The sequence below is a fragment of the Mobula hypostoma genome, chromosome 6, assembly GCF_963921235.1.
Source record: "Mobula hypostoma chromosome 6, sMobHyp1.1, whole genome shotgun sequence".
NCBI classification, from domain to species: Eukaryota; Metazoa; Chordata; class Chondrichthyes; order Myliobatiformes; family Myliobatidae; genus Mobula; species Mobula hypostoma.
In genome coordinates this window covers 97,721,867-97,739,177 of record NC_086102.1, presented here as the reverse complement: position 1 = coordinate 97,739,177, position 17,311 = coordinate 97,721,867, and the positions used below count along the sequence as shown (strand labels likewise).

The following is a 17,311-nucleotide window of genomic DNA, read 5'->3' as shown; positions in this document are numbered from 1 at the left end:
ACCCCATAGTAATATAAACACACCACTCCGCTGATCTCCCCTCTATGTGCCTACACCCCCATAGTAATATAAACACACCACTCTGGTGATCTGATGCCAACATTGTATTTGCCTTCTCTACCACATACTTAACCTATAAATTAACCTTCTGAGAGTCTTGCACGAGGACTCCTAGGTCCCTCTGCACCTCTGATGTTTCAATCTTCTCCCTATTTAGATAAAAGCCCACATTATTGTTCCATTTACCAAAATGCATTATCAATACATTTCCCATCTGTCACTTTTTGCCTATTCTTCCAATTTGTTTAAGTCCTGTTGCAAACGCATTGTTTCCTCAGTGCTACCTTCCTCTCTATCTATCTTGGTGTCATCCCTGAACTTTGCCACAAAGACACCAATCCCATCATCCAAATCATTGACAAACAAGGTAAAAAGTAGCGGTCCCAATACCAGTCCCTGAGGAACACCACTTGTCATCGGCAAGCAACCGGAAAAGGCCCCTTTTATTCCCACTCGCAGCCTCCTGCCTGTCAGCCATTCCTCTATCCATGCCAGTATCTTTCCTGTAATGCCACAGGATTTTATCTTGTTAAGCAGCCTCACATGTGGCACCTTATCAAATGCCTTCTGAAAATCCAAGTAAGTAACATCCACTGCCTCTCCCTAGTCCACCCTGCTTGTTACTTCCTCAAAGAATTCTAACAGATTTGTTAGGCAAGGTTTCCCTTTACAGAAACCATACTGACTTTGACTTATTTTATCATCAATCTCCAAATATCTTGAAACCTCATCCTTAATTATAGACTCCAACACTTTCCCACCACTGAGGTTAGGCTAACTGGCCTATAATTTCCTTTCTTTTGCCTTCCTCCCTTCTTAAGAAGTGGAGTGACATTTGCAATCCTCTATTTCTCTGGGACCATGCCAGAATCAAGTGATTCTTAAAAGATCATGACTAATGCCTCTGTTAAAATCTTCAGCAATCTCTCTCAGGACTCTGGGATGTAGTCCATCTGGTCCAGGTTACTTATCCACCTCAAGAGCTTTGAGTTTGTCTAGCACTTTTTCCTTTGTAATAGCAATGGCACTCACTCCTGCTCCCTGACACTCACAGACCTCCGGCAAACTGCTTAGTGTCTTAGTGAAGACAGATGCAAAGCACCCATTAAGTTCACCTGACATTTCTTTGTCCCTCATTACTACCTCACCAGCATCATTTTCCAGTAGTCTACTATCAACTCTCACCTCTCTTTTACTCTTTAAATAACTGAGTAGCCAGGGCATTATGATGAGAAGGCGGGGCAGTGGGACTAAATAGGATAAAATGCATCAGCTCATGATAAAATGGCGGAGCAGACTCGATGGGCCGAATGGCCTACTTCTGCTCCTTTGTCTTATGGTCTAATTGCAAATATGGAGGAAGAACTACAGAACTTAATTGATATAGTTGTTGAAGAAAGTGCAAAAATAGGTCTATTTATCAATTGCAAAAAGACAGAATGAATGGTGATATCCAAAAAGAAGGAGAATCCTATCTGCAGGCTGAAAATAAACGGGGAAGACATAAGACAAGTACAGAACTTTTGCTACTTAGGAAGCTAGGTGACATCAGATGGCAGGTGCGACATGGACATCAAAAGAAGAATAGGGATGGCAAAAGACACCTTTATGAGAATGAAGAGTATACTGACCAACACTAAACTAGGCATGACAACCCGCCTCAGAGTACTGAAATGTTACGTTTATCCAGTTATATTATATGGATCAGAATGTTGGACAATATCTAGTAACATGAGGAAATGAATTGAAGCAGCAGAGATGTGGTTTTTGAGGAGGATGCAAAGAATGTCATGGACGAAACAAATATTTAATGAGGATGTCATGAACAGAGCAAGCACAAAAAGAGAAATAATGTATGAGATCATGAAAAGGCAACGTAACTTCATTGGACATGTGACTAGGAAAGAGGAGTTAGAATGCACGGTAATTATGGGAAAGATTGAAGGGAAGAAAGCAAGAGGAAGACAAAGACAAATGATGATGGAGACAGAGAACTGGAAATGAATACCAATGAATTGATCCACTTGACCCGAAACAGGAGTGTGTGGGCGATAGCAGTCAAAACTCAATCTGGGCATGGCACCTGATGATGATCAGTCAGCCCGAAGTGGCAGGAGGCGAGTAGCTAGGTGACTGTCAGGATAAATGAAAATGTGAATAGGCAGGTAGCACAGAGCACCTCTATGGTCATTCCTCTCACAAATAAGTATACCCCTTTGGATACTGTTGAATGCCACGGAGACCGAGCATGGGTCTGTGGTGCAGAACGGAAAGAGGGAGAAGAGGGGGAAAGTGGTGATAGGGGTCTCAGCAGTCAGAGGAACAGACACCTGAAAAGAGAATTTAGAAAGCTGAGAAGAAGGACCTCCTGGGTAGTAATTTCTGGATTGCTGCCTATGCCACATGACAGTGAGGGTAGAAACAGGATGATTTGGCAGATTAATGGGTGGCTGAGAAGCTGGGGCAGGGGGCAGAGCTTCAAGTTCTTGGATCACTGGGATCTCTTCAGAGGGAGGTATAACCTGTTCAAAAGTGATAGGTGGAACTAATATTTTCATGGCAGGTGATGAGAAGTGGAATTCTATTTTCCATTGCAACATTTCCTTCCTTCAAATAATAGCAGAGCCAAACTTTGAAATAGAAATTGTGAGATTTATATTCTCATTTATCTTTGTGAGGTGGGTGCTCTCATTTACTGCCCAGCCTTCAATGGCCAGGAATACTGGTTGGCCAGTCTGGCAGACAGAGTGCCACTTATATTACTATGGGGGTGGATGCACATAGAGGGGAGATCACCATAGTGGTGTGTTTATATTTCTATGGGAATGGATGCATGCTGAGGCTTTATAAGACACTAGTCTGGCCGCACTTGGAGTGTTGTTAACAGTTTTGGGCCCATATATCAGAGAGAGTGCAGAGGAGGTAAACGAGGATGATTCCAGGAATGAAAGGATTTAACATATGAGGAGCGTTTGGCAGCATTGGGTCTGTACTCACTGGAATTTAGAAGAAGGTAGGGATGATTTCATTGAAACCTACCAATGTTGAAAGGACTAGATTGGATGGATGTTTCCTATGATAGCTGTATCCAGAACTAGATAGCACAGCCTCAGAACTGAGGGATAAGCTTTTACAACAGGGTTAAGGAGGAATTTTTTTAACCAGAGAGTAGTGAATCTGTGGAATGCTCCACCACAGATTGTGGTGGAGACCAAGCCCATGAGTATATTTAAGATGAAAGTTGATAGTTTTCTGACTGGTCAGGGCATCAAAGGATATGACAAGAAGGCAGGTGTATGGGGTTGAATGGGATCTGGGATGAACCATTGAGCAGACTCAATGGTCTGAATTGCCTAATGCTACTCCTCTCTTATGGTCTTATAGAGTTGGGAAAGGTATAGTTAAGAGATAACATTTTTCTTCTACGAGCCCAGCAAAAATACAAATTCAGTCACTGAGTCAAAATCCTGGAATAGGCTACACAACCCCACTTTGGGACTAACATGGACAGTTGGGTTGGTGTTAGATTGTAGACCACCAATTCTTATACACTCCACATTACTGAACACATACTTCTAGGAATTTTTAAAATGTTTACATTTGTAGACCTATGACAAATGTGCATATAATCTTCTCTTATTCAGTAATTCTAGATTACTCATGAATGTGAACTAAATCTGAGCCAATCTTCACAGGCTACTGATAATTGCAATAAAAATTCACACCTGTAGAATGATCATCTCAACAAGAGAATCGAAAAGAACACAAAACCCAAGAAACTACCAGTTCTTTGAAAGCTTTTATGCTCCCACTTTGACCTGAAGTGATTTGTTTTGATTACAGATGATGGAATGAGGAAGCCATAGAACACATTCCACAATCCCTGTCCCCCTAAAATGAAGCTGCAGCTAAATCAATGAAGAATATCCCAGAGTACACCAGGGAACACATTGCTCATCAAAGATTGCACCATCTGGACCATGCCATCTTCTCGCAGCTACCATCAGAGAGAAGTTACAGAAGCCTGAAGTCCCACACCACCAGGCATTTCCCTTCAACCATCTGGTTCTTGAACTCATCGGCACAACCGACCTAATCTTTAGTTTAGTGTGCAGTAGGTTTAAGAGAAAACTGACGCAGAATTAGGAATCTAGCTCCTTCATCGACCAATATCATTTCACTGTTTTCCAATTGGTAGATCACAACAAAGGGATAGAACTGATTGGCCTCTTCAGCCTGATCACCATTTTACCTTAAATTTTTACCTCAACTTTTTACCTTAAATTCACAACTCTGCCTTACTCCATCTTCCTTCAGAATATCATGAGATGGCACAATGAAAATTGAGATGCCTTAGGAGTTTGGTACACTAGTCCAATACTGCTTGCAATGTGGAACATGTTTGAACCTAATCCAATACAGTTGGTAATGTGGAACAAGTTTGAACCTAGACCAACCTAGTCCAATACAGTTTGTAATATGGAAAAAGTTTGAACCTAGACCAACCTAGTCCAGTACTGTTTGTAATGTGGAACATATTTGAACCTAATCCAATACTTATCCAACCTAGTCCAATACTGTTTGTAATTTGGAACATGTTTGACCCTAGACCAACCTAGTCCAATGCTGTTTGTAGTGTGGAACAAGTTTGAACTTAGACTAACCTAGTCCAATAGTGTTTGTAATGTGGAACATACTTGAACCTAATCCAATAGTAGTCCAACCTAGTCCAATACTGTTTGTAATTTGGAACATGTTTGACCCTAGACCATAGTCCAATACTGTTTGTAAAGTGGAACAAGTTTGAACCTAGACCAACCTAGTCCAATTCAGTTTGTAGCATGGAACATGTTTCAACCTAGTCCAATACTGTTTGTAATGTGGAACATGTTTGAACCTAGTCTAATACTGTTTGTAATGTGGAACACATTTGAACCTAGTCCAATACTATTCCAACCTAGACTAATACTGTTTGTAATGTGGAACACGTTTGAACCTAGTCCAATACTATCCCAACCTAGTCCAATACTGTTTGTAATGTGGAACAAGTTTGAACTTAGACTAACCTAGTCCAATAGTGTTTGTAATGTGGAACATACTTGAACCTAATCCAATAGTAGTCCAACCTAGTCCAATACTGTTTGTAATTTGGAACATGTTTGACCCTAGACCATAGTCCAATACTGTTTGTAAAGTGGAACAAGTTTGAACCTAGACCAACCTAGTCCAATTCAGTTTGTAGCATGGAACATGTTTCAACCTAGTCCAATACCGTTTGTAATGTGGAACATGTTTGAACCTAGTCTAATACTGTTTGTAATGTGGAACACATTTAAACCTAGTCCAATACTATTCCAACCTAGACTAATACTGTTTGTAATGTGGAACACGTTTGAACCTAGTCCAATATTATCCCAACCTAGTCCAATACTGTTTGTAATGTGGAACAAGTTTGAACTTAGATCAACCTAGTCCAATACTGTTTGTAATGTGGAACACGTTTGAACCTAGCCCAATACTATTCCAACCTAGTTCGATACTGTTTGTAATGTAGAACACGTTTGAACCTAGTCCAATACTATTCCAATCTAGACTAATACTGTTTGTGATGTGGAACATGTTTGCACAGCGTTTCTCTTTAATCAAATCTCACAGATCAGTAGTTCACATTTCAGTGACAGTAATGTCGTGATTTGTGAAATAAAGTTGAAGAACAAACAATGAAAATGAAGCTCCCCACAGTAAATACTGAAATAACACAGGTCAGGCTGCAATGAAGCAAGGACTTACTCTTATTCATTGAAGAGCTTTTGAGGCACTGAATAAAATGGATTGTATTGTCATTTAGTAATATTGACAACATGAATCTTGCTTCCACTTTTTTTTGAAACTGCTTTTGACCATGTTTATTTTTCAATTTTTTTTTTGAGTATGTGCCTGTCATCATCACAACCAGTCATCAATAAAGGTGATGAATTACATCAATTCATGAAATTACCTCAGGTACTCCGATTTTCCTGCAAGCTTCGAGGAAGTTTTCCACATTTCTCCTGCATTTTGCCATGCTGAGTTTAGGCTGTAAGACAAGTTCATGACTATTTTAAAGAATCCATTTTAGAAGTAATGTTTAAATCACACTCTGCATTGTGGACACCTTGGGCTCATGCTGCTCAATGATGAGCCTTGGTGGCAGAGGTGCCCAAGATATCGGCAAATCAATACCATGCAGGCCAAGAGAGTCATCTCCCGCCTGGACACAATTGATTGAAATAGTACCAAGGCAAGAAATCCAGGGTTAAATTCTCCAGCAGTGCACACACACACACACACACACACACACACACAGACATATTGTGCAAAAGGCACATGTAAAGTGAAGATCCTGTCAAAAATAAATGAAATTAAAAGTTTCTAAATATAAAAGAATACTATAAAGACCAGTAAACAGTTAACAAAAATTAAATCAAATGAATATTTTCCTTTAAATTCTGCATGAATACTCTTAGAGTTGGGGGGCAGGATAGATATATTCAAAAGTAGAATTCTAATGGCAGGATTATGCAATTGATAAGGGAAGTCAAAGCCAACGAAAAAGTGAAAGATAGGGTACGTAATAGAGCAAAAATAGTGGGAAGGTTGAGGATTGGGAAGCTTTTAAAAACCAACAGGTAAAGGTGGGATACAAAGATAAGCTAGCCAATAATGTCAAAGAGGATATCAAAAGTTTTTTCAGGTATTTAAATGAGTAAAAGAGAGGTGACAGAAAGTATTGGACTACTGGAGAGGTAATAATGGGCAACCAGGAAATGGCAGACAAACTGAAAGTATTTTCTATCAGTCTTCACTGTGGAAAACACCAGCAGTATGCCGTAAGTTCAAGAGTACTGGGGGCAGAGGTGAGTGCAGTTATTAGTCATAGTCATAGTCATACTTTATTGATCCCAGGGGAAATTGGTTTTCGTTACAGTTGCACCATAAATAATTAAACAGTAATAAAACCATAAATAGTTAAATAGTAATATGTAAATTATGCCAGAAAATAAGTCCAGGACCAGCCTATTGGCTCAGGTTGTCTGACCCTCCAAGGGAGGAGTTGTAAAGTTTGATGGCCACAGGCAGGAATGACCTCTTATGACGCTCTGTGTTGCATCTCGGTGGATTGAGTCTCTGGCTGAATGTACTCCTGTGCCCAATCAGTACATTATGTAGTGGATGGGAGCCATTGTCCAAGATGGGATGCAACTTGGACAACATCCTCTTTTCAGACACACCGTCAGAGAGTCCAGTTCCATCCCCACAACATCACTGGCCTTATGAATGAGTTTGTTGATTCTGCTGGTGTCTGCCATCCTCAGCCTGCTGCCCCAGCACACAACAGCAAACATGATCACACTGGCCACCACAGACTTGTAGAACATCCTCAGCATCGTCGGACAGATGTTAAAGGACCTCAGTCTCCTCAGGAAATAGAGACGGCTCTGACCCTACTTGTAGACAGCCTCAGTGTTCTTTGACCAGTCCAGTTTATTGTCAATTCGTATCCCCAGGTATTTGTAATCCTCCACCATGTCCACACTGACCCCCTGGTTGGAAACAGGGTTCGCCGGTACCTTAGCTCTCCTCAGGTCTACCACCAGCTCCTTAGTCTTTTTCACATTAAGCTGCAGATAATTCTGCTCACACCATGTGACTAAGATTCCTACCGTAGCCCTGTACTCAGCCTCATCTCCCTTGCTGATGCATCCAACTATGGCAGAGTCATCAGAAGACTTCTGAACATGACAAGACTCTGTGCAGTAGTTGAAGTCCGAGGTGTAAATGGTGAAGAGAAAGGGAGACAAGACAGTCCCCTGTGGAGCCTCAGTGCTGCTGATCACTCTGTCGGACACACAGTGTTGCAAGCACACGTACTGTGATCTGCCAGTCAGGTAATCAAGAATCCATGACACCAGGGAAGCATCCACCTGCATTGCTGTCAGCTTCTCCCCCAGCAGAGCAGGGCGGATGGTGTTGAACGCACTGGAGAAGTCAAAAAACATGACCCTCACAGTGCTCGCTGGCTTGTCCAGGTGGGCGTAGACACGGTTCAGCAGGTAGACGATGGCATCCTCAACTCCTAGTTGGGGCTGGTAGGTGAACTGGAGGGGATCTAAGTATGGCCTGACCATAGGCCAGAGCAGCTCCAGAACAAGTCTCTCCAGGGTCTTCATGATGTGGGAGGTCAATGCCACCGGTCTGTAGTCATTGAGGCCGCTGGGGCGCGGCATCTTCGGCACAGGGACCCTCTGGAGCCTCAGGCTCAGGTTGAAGACATGGCGAAGTACTCCACATAGCTGAAGGGCACAGGCTTTGAGCACCCTGGTACTGACACCATCCGGTACTGCAGCCTTGCTGGGGAGAAAGTGATTGGGAAACTGAAAGGTCTGAAGGTATACAAATCACTTGGATCAGATGAACTACAACCCACAGTTCTGAAAGGGGTGGCTGAAGAGATTGTGTAAGCAGTAGTAATGATCTTTCATGAATCTACAGATTCTGGAATGGTTCTGGAGGACTGCAAATTGCAAATATCATTTCACTCTTCAAGAAGGGAGAGAGACAGAAGAAAGGAAATTACAGGCAGTTAGTCTGATTTCAGTGGTAGGAATGACATTGGAGTCGATTGTTAAGGATGAGATGTCAGGATAATTGGAGGCACATGATGAAATGCCAAAGCCAGCATAGATTCCTTAAGGGAAAATCTTGACTGACCAACCTGTTGGAATTGTTTGAAGAAATAACAAGCAGGATAAACAAAGGAGAATCTGTGGATGTTGTGTACTTGGATTTTCAGAAGGCTTTTGACAAGGTGCTGCATATGAGACTGCCTAGCAAGATAATAACCATGGTATTTCAGAAAAGCTGCCAGCATGGACAGAGCACTGGCTGACTAGCAGGAGGCAAAGAGTGGGATAAAGGGAGCCTTTTCTGATTGGCTGCTGGTGCCTGTAATGGGACTGCTTTGTTTTAAGTTATATGTTAATGACAGAATTGATGGCTTTGTATCCCAGTTTGCAGACAATACAAAGATAAATGGAGGGGCAGGTCGTGTTGAGGAAGCAAGGAAGTTGCAGAAGGACTTAGACAGATTAGGAGAATGGGCAAAGAAGTGACACATGGAATACAGAGTCGGTAAGTGTAAGGTCATGCACTTTGGTAGAAAGAATAAAAGAGTAGACTATTTTCTAAATGGGGAGAAAATTCAAAAGTTCGAGGTGCAAAGCAAGAGAAATATGATGTTAACATTCATTTTGAGAGGATGAGAATATAAAAGCAAAGATGTAATGCTGAGTCTTTATAAAGCACTGGTGAGGCCTTACTTGGATTACTGTGAGTAGTTTTGGGTCCCTCATCTAAGAAAGGATGTGCTGACATTGGAGACGGGACAAAGAAAATTCACAGAAATGATTCCGGGAATTAGAAGTTTGTCATATGAAGAGCATTTGATGGCTCTGGGCCTGTATTCACTGGAATTCAGAAGACTGAAGGGGCATATCATTGAAACCTATCGTATGCTGAAAGGCCTAGACAGAGTTGATGTGGAGAGGATGTTTCCTATAGTAGGGGAGTCTAGGACCATAGGGCATAGCCTGAGAATAAACAACGTCCATTTAGAATTGAGATTACAATAAATTTCTTTACCCAGAGGGTGATTCATTACCACAGGCGGCTGTGGAGGCCAGGTCAATGGGTGTATTTAAGGTGGAAGTTGATAGATTCTTGATAAGCTTATTAGATTATGGGGAGGAGACAGGAAAAAATGGGGTTGAGAGGGAAATGGATCAGTCATGATCAAATAGTGGAGCATTCTCAAGGGGCCGAATGGCCTAATTCCACTCGTCTGTCTTATGGACTTACAGACTAATTCTTGAACACACATATAAGTTGTTGGTGAATGCAGCAGGCCAGGCAACATCTATAGGAAGAGGTACAGTCGATGTTTCGGGCCGAGACCCTTCGTCAGGACTAACTGAAAGAAGAACTAGTAAGAGATTTGAAAGTGGGAAGGGGAGGGATGGAGCCAAGAGCTGGACAGTTGATTAGCAAAAGGGATATAGAGGATCACGGGACAGGAGGCCTATGGAGAAAGAAAGGAGGAGGGGTGAATCCCAGAGGATGGGCAATAACGGATGAGGTACGAGGGGGAGGTGGGGCATTAACGGAAGTTAGAGAAGTCGATGTTCATGCCATCAGGTTGGAGGCTACCCAGACGGAATATATGGTGTTGTTCCTCCAAACTGTTGTTCCTCTATCTTTACAGTAGAGGAAGCCGTGGATAGACATACCAGAATGGGAATGGGACGTGGAATTAAAATGTGTGGCCACTGGGAGATCCTACTTTCTCTGGTGGACAGAGCATAGGTGTCTCCACCTGTGAGTCGGCTGGGGTGATATACTGCATCCGGTGCTCCTGATGCGGCCTTCTGTATATTGGCAAGACCTGACGCTGAACACCTACGCTCTGTCCGCCAGAGAAAGCAGGATCTCCCAGTGGCAACACATTTTAATTCCACGTCCTATTCCCATTCTGATATGTCTATCCACGGCCTCCTCTACTGTAAAGATGAAGCCACACTCAGGTTGGAGGAACAATACCTTATATTCCGTCTGGGTAGCCTTCAACCTGATGGCATGAACATTGACTTCTCTAACTTCCATTAATGCCCCACCTCCCCCTCGTTCCTCATCCGTTATTGCCCATCCTCTGGGCTTCCCCCCTCCCCCTTTCTTTCTCCCTAGGCCTCCTGTCCTATGATCCTCTATATCCCTTTTGCCAATCACCTGTCCAGCTCTTGGCTCCATCCCTCCCCCTCCTGTCTTCTCCTATCATTTTCGATTTTCCCCTCCCCCTCCCACTTTCAAATCTCTTACTAGCTCTTCTTTCAGTTAGTCCTGACGAAGGGTCTCGGCCCGAAACGTCGACTGTACCTCTTCCTATAGATGCTGCCTGGCCTGCTGTGTTCACCAGTAACTTTTATGTGTGTTGCTTGAAATGCCAGCATCTGCAGATTTCCACATGTTTGCGAGACTAATTCTTGAAATGACCTCAGGTACTCCGGTGTACGTACACACACACACACACACAAAGAAATGTATTAATCAAAGTACATGTCTGTCACTATATACAACCCTGAGATCCATTTTCTTGTGGACATACTCAGTAAATCTGAGATACAGAACAGATTAATGAAAGACTGCATCCAACAGGGCAGACAAACAATGTGCAAAGGGCAACAAACTGTTCAAATTCAAAGGAAGAAAAATGATGTAACAGTAGTAAATATTATGATAGTGGAGCCACTAGCAATGATCTTTCAAAAATCATTGGACTTTGGCATGGTGCCAAATGACTGGAAAATTGCAGATGTTACTCCACTCTTTAAGAAAGGAGGAAAGCAGCAGAAAGGAAATTATAGACCAGTTAGCCTGACCTTAGTGGTTAGGAAGATGCTGGAGTCAATTGATAAGGATGAGGTGATGGAGTACTTGCTGACACAGGACAAGATAGGACAAAGTCAGCATGGTTTCCTTCAAGGAAAATCCTGCCTGATGAACCTCTTGGAATTCTTTGAGATTACAAGTAGGATCGATAAAGGGGATGCAGTGGATGTTGTATATTTGGACTTTCAGAAGACCTTTGACAAGGTGCCACATATGAGGCTGCTTACCAAGTTAAGAGCCCATGGTATTACAGAAAAGTTACTGGCATGGTTAGAGCATTGGCTGATTGGTAGGAGGCAGTGAGTGGAAATAAAAGGAACCTTTTCTGGTTGGCTGTCAGTGACTAGTGGCGTTCTGCAGGGGTTGGTGCTAGGACCGCTTCTTTTTATGCTGTATGTCAATGATTTAGATGCTGGAATAGATGGCTTTGTTGCCAAGTTTGCAGATGATACAAAGATTGGTTGAAGGGCATGTAGTGTTGAGGAAACTGGTAGGCTACAGCAGGACTTTGACAGATTAGAAGAATGGGCAAGAGAGTAGAAAATGAAATACAATGTTTGAAAATGCATGATCATGCACTTTGCTAGTAGAAATAAACGTGTAGACTATTTTCTAAATGGGGAGAAAATCCAAAAATCAGAGATGCACAGGAACTTGGGAGTCCTTGCACAGAACACCCTAAAGGTTAACTTGTAGGTTGAGTCAGTGGTGCGGAAGGCAAATGCAATGTTTGCATTCATTGCAAGAGGTCTAGAATACAAGAGCAGGGAGCTAAGCACACAGCCTTGTGCTGAGGCTTTATAGGGTATTGGCGAGGCCTCACTTTGAATATAGTGAATAGTTTTGGGTCCCTCATCTTAGAAAAGATGTGCTGGCATTGGAAAGGGTCCAGAGGAGGTTCACAACGATGATTCTGGGAATGAAAGGGTTATCATCCGAAGAACGCTTGATGGCTTTGGGTCTATACTTGCTGGAATTCAGAAGGATGAGGGGGCATCTCATTGAAACCTTTCGAAAGTTGAAAGGCCTAGACAGAGTAGATATAGAAAGGATGTTTTTCTTGGTGGGCGAGTCTAGGACAAGAGGGCACAGCTTCAGGATAGAGGGGCGTCCACCTAAAACAGAGATGTGGCACAATCTCTTTGGCCAGAAGATACTGAACGTGGCATTTGTTACCACAGGTAGCCGTGGAGGCCAGGTTTTTGGGTGTGTTTAAGGCAGAGATTGATCGGTTCTTGATTGGACATGGCATCAAAGGTTACGGGAGGAGGCCTCAGAGTGGGGCGGAGGAGGCCTCAGAGTGGGGCTGAGGAGGGAAAAAAAGGATCAGCCATTATTTAATGGTGGAGCAGACTCCATGAACCAAATGGTTTAATTCTGCTCCTATGTCTTATGGTCTAAATAAATAAGCAATAAACATCAAGATCCTGAGATGAAGCATCCTTGAAAGTGAGTCCATAATTGGTAGGAACAGTTCAGTGATGGGGCCAGTGAAGTTATCTCCACTGGTTTAAGAGCTGGATGGTTGAGGGGTAATTACTGTTCCTGAACCTGGTGGTGAGAGTCCTGAGCCTCCTGTAGCTTCTTCCTGATGCCAGCAGCAAGAAGAGAGCATGGCTTGGGTGTGACAGTGCTCCATGCAGATGTTCTCAATAGTGGGGAGGGCTTTACATGTGATGGACTTAGCTGTATCCACTACTTTTTGTAAGATATTCTGCTCAAGGGCATTGGTGTTTTCATACCAGACTGTGATGCAACCAGTCACTATACTCTCAACCACACATTTATAGAAGCTTGTCAAAGTTTCAGATGTCATGTTGAATCTCGCAAACTTCTAAGGAATTAGAGGTGCTACCATGCGTTCTTCATAATCACACTTATGTGCTAGACTAAGGACAGAACCTCTGAAGTGGTAACACTGAAAACACATGACAAACCAAGACTGAAAAAGTGACAAAAACCACATAATTATAACATATAGTTACAACAGTGCAAAACAATACCGTAATTTGTTAAGAACAGATCATGGGCACGGTAAATCTCAAAGTCTCTTGAAGTTTCTCCAGATGTTCCTCCGTGCTTCTTCACATTTGTCTCTATCAAATCAGGATTGTGCATGGCATCCTACTTCACAGATACGATATCATTCGGAACGGCTGTGCGTGCTGTGTCGCGCCATCTTCTCCTCCCTCAGAACATTAGGCAACAATCAGGAGATGACCTTACCAATCTGAACTGACTAGGATTGTCATGGTCCTGTTTGGCAATCCCCCACCTTGCCATTTGCCTCATGATTTAGGCCTCGATCACCTCATTTAGATTCCAATCATTCTCAAGTACCACTAACTACATGCACCTGCTTCCCCATCAAACGGCAGGATAAAAACCCTGCAACCACAGCAAGAAGCCGCCAGTTTGTTGGTTGACTCTTATTAGAGTAAACCTTGTTTCCTATTCCTGAGAACTGTCAGTTCTAAGCTTCGATTTGTCTCCTGGATATCGGCTCCCCGTTCGCAGAGGTGCTGCGCCTAATGACTCTGCTTCAGCCTGCACTCTATCCTGCACTTGGGTTCGTCCCCAGCCACGTCCTTGCAACAGAATGAACTGGCCAACATGAACCCAGCGGACACGAATCCTTTGCAACAAGCCTTCGCCAGCCAGGGCTCCCTACTGGGCTTGCATGATCAGCTGCTCCGGGAAGTCATGGAAAACTTCCGTTGCCTGTCAGCAGACATAAGAAAGGTCAGTGAACAGGTCGACTGAGTATCCACCCATCTTACCCTGTCGACTCCTGGAACTCAGTCTGACCAGCCCAGACAGTCTGTGGTGGCGACGCCCAAGGCGTCAACAAGACGTCTGCTAAGGGAGCCGCGCGTCCCCGAACCAGAACCCTACGCCGGAGATCTGGGGAAGTGCGGGCTTTTCTGCTACAATGTTCCCTGGTGTTCGAGCAGCAGCCATCCACGTACCCCATGGACAGATCTAAAATAGCTTACATTATGGGGTTATTACGAGGAAATGCCTTAACGTGGGCCACCACGATTTGGGATAATCAGCCAGAAACCTGCTCTTCCTTCCCCACCTTCATCTCAGAAATAAGGAAGATTTTTGACCATCCCATCTGCGGTAAAGATGCCGCTAAGTGGCTACTCACCCTCCATCAAGGCTCACATGGAGTTTCGGACTCTAGCGGCCGACTCGGGCTGGAATGATGAGGCACTCCAGGAGGTATTCTGGCAAGGCCTCTGTGACAAGGTAGGGATTTGGCGGCTAGGGATGACGCTAACAGCCTGTATTCATTGATCCCCCTAGCCACCAGGCTGGACAACCGACTCCAAGAATGACAGAGGGAGAGAATGGGTCATCGTTTGGCCACCCCACGGCATGCTTTACCATCTACTCCCAGCCCTAACCTCTCTCCTCCTCCCACTCCTAGAATAGCATCCGGCCCGGCCGTTTCCACCACCCCGGGAGAGGAACCAGTGCGTCTTTCTCCCTCCAAGCGGCTCGAGCAGGGGATTGTTTCTATTACGGTCAGTCTGGCCATTTTTGCGACACCTGGTCCCTTTGGTCAAAAGAGGAGGGCTCGCCAGTAGAAAAGGAGACCCTGATGAGTCAGACCACATTCCCTTCTGTTCCCCAATCCCAGATGCAAGTCCAAGCCACTATAAGCTACAACCAACAGTCCCTGTCCTTGTCTGCCTTGATAGACTCCGGGGCTGAGGGGAATCTGTTGGATGAAGATATAGCAACCCAGGCTGGAATTCCTCGAGAGCTGTTGACCACTCCTCTGGAAGCTCGGGCACTGGACCTCTGGCCCGAATCACTCACTGTACCCCACCACTGTCTTTGATTCTCTCGGGGAACCATCGGGAACAGGTACAATTTAACTTGATCTCCTCCCCTCAAGCCCCAATAGTTCTTGGGTACCCATGGTTGAGCCGCCACAACCCTTGCATTGATTGGTCCACCGGGAGGATAGTCAGCTGGAGTCCATTTTGTCACGCCACCTGTCTGCAGTCGGCCCTTTCCCCTGCGAAAACCACCTCAACCTCATCTGCAGTTGAACCCCCTGACTTGCCCAGGGTTCCAGCAGAGTACCACGACCTGGGACACGTGTTTAGTAAACAACGCGCCCTTTCCCTGCCTCCACACCGACCATACGATTGTGCTATCGACCTTCTCCCCGGAGCTCCTCTGCCCACCAGTCGGCTGTATAACTTGTCCCGGCCAGAGAGGGAAGCAATGGAGGGTTACATCAGTGAATCTCTCACAGCGGGCATCATCCGACCCTCATCCTCCCCGGTGGGCGCAGGTTTCTTCTTCGTGGGGAAGAAGGATGGTTCCCTACGTCCCTGCATCAACTACCGAGGCCTAAATCATATAACCATAAAGAACAAGTACCCACTGCCTCTGATAAGTTCTGTGTTCGAACCACTTCACGGAGCCACCATCTTCTCGAAGTTGGACCTACGAAGCGCCTGCTATCTGGTCCGGATAAGGGAGGGGGACGAGTGGGAGACAGCATTCAATACCCAGTTAGGCCACTTCGAGTACTTGGTCATGCCTTTTGGCCTCACCAATGCCCCTGCAGTCTTCCAAGCCTTGATTAACGATGTACTAAGAGACTTTATTAACCGCTTTGTGTTTGTCTATCTGGATGACATCCTAATCTTTTCCAGCAGTCCCCAACAACACGTTCTTCATGTCTGTCAAGTCCTGCAGAGACTGGGGGAGAATAAGTTATTCATAAAGGTGGAGAAGTGCGAATTCCACGTCCCCTTGGTCAGCTTCCTAGGTTATATCATCGAGAGTGGACAGGTGAGAGCTGATCCCGAGAAGATCCAGGCTGTGACGGAGTGGCCCAAACCCACGGACCGCAAGCAACTCCAACAGTTCCTGGGGTTTGCGAACTTCTATCACCGGTTCATCAGAAACTACAGTCAGGTGGCGGCTCCTCTGACCTGACTTACCTCAGCTGCCACACCTTTCCTTTGGAACTCCGAGGCGGACTCAGCATTCGCGGAACTAAAGAGGCGCTTCACGTCTGCTCCCGTTCTGATTCAACTGGACCCCTCCTGTCAATTCATTGTGGAGGTTGACGCCTCCGACTCCGGAGTGGGAGTGGTACTGTCCCAACGTTCGGGCCCGGATCAGAAACTACATCCCTGTGCCTTCTTCTCTTGCCTCCCGCTGAACGAAATTATGACGTGGGGAACCGGGAGTTACTAGCGGTCAAGCTGGCGTTGGAAGAATGGAGACACTGGTTGGAGGGGGCGGAACACCCGTTCATTGTTTGGACGGACCATAAGAACCATATATATCCAGACCGCCAAACGCCTGAATTCTTGCCAAGCCCGTTGGGCATTATTCTTTGGCCGGTTCAGGTTTACCCTCACATACCGTCCGGGATCCAAGAACAGGAAGCCAGATGCGCTGTCCCGCCAGCATGACTCCAAGGATGACACCTCCAGTCCCGAGACTATCCTCCCACCTTCCTGCGTGGTTGCCACCCTCACTTGGGAGATCGAGGCTAAAGTAAAGGAAGCCCAGCGGGACGACCCCGACCCGGGCAATGGACCCTGCAATCACCTGTACATGCCCGCCTCCGTCAGGTCCAAGGTTCTCCAATGGGGGCACACATCCCGGTTCGCCTGCCACCCCGGGAGTGATCCGACCCTGGATCTCCTGAGGAAGCACTTTTGGTGCCGTCCATGGAGGGGGACACCTGTTCTTATGTCTCAGCTTGTTCTATCTGTACCTGGGGAAA

General features: G+C 45.0%; 1 protein-coding gene across 7 annotated transcripts in view; it reads right to left on the bottom strand.

The window, feature by feature from the left end:
* LOC134348231 (leucine-rich repeat and calponin homology domain-containing protein 1-like) overlaps positions 1 to 17,311 on the bottom strand; it is a 431,827-nt gene that overhangs the window by 23,303 nt on the left and 391,213 nt on the right. For 6 of the 7 annotated variants that reach the window (XM_063051296.1, XM_063051301.1, XM_063051294.1 and 3 more), the window contains one exon: positions 6,059 to 6,136. In XM_063051296.1, coding sequence (XP_062907366.1) covers positions 6,059 to 6,136 — 78 coding nt within the window. Of the gene's footprint in view, positions 1 to 145; positions 210 to 6,058; positions 6,137 to 17,311 lie in introns of all 7 variants that reach the window. The other variant, XM_063051300.1, reaches the window with a different exon arrangement.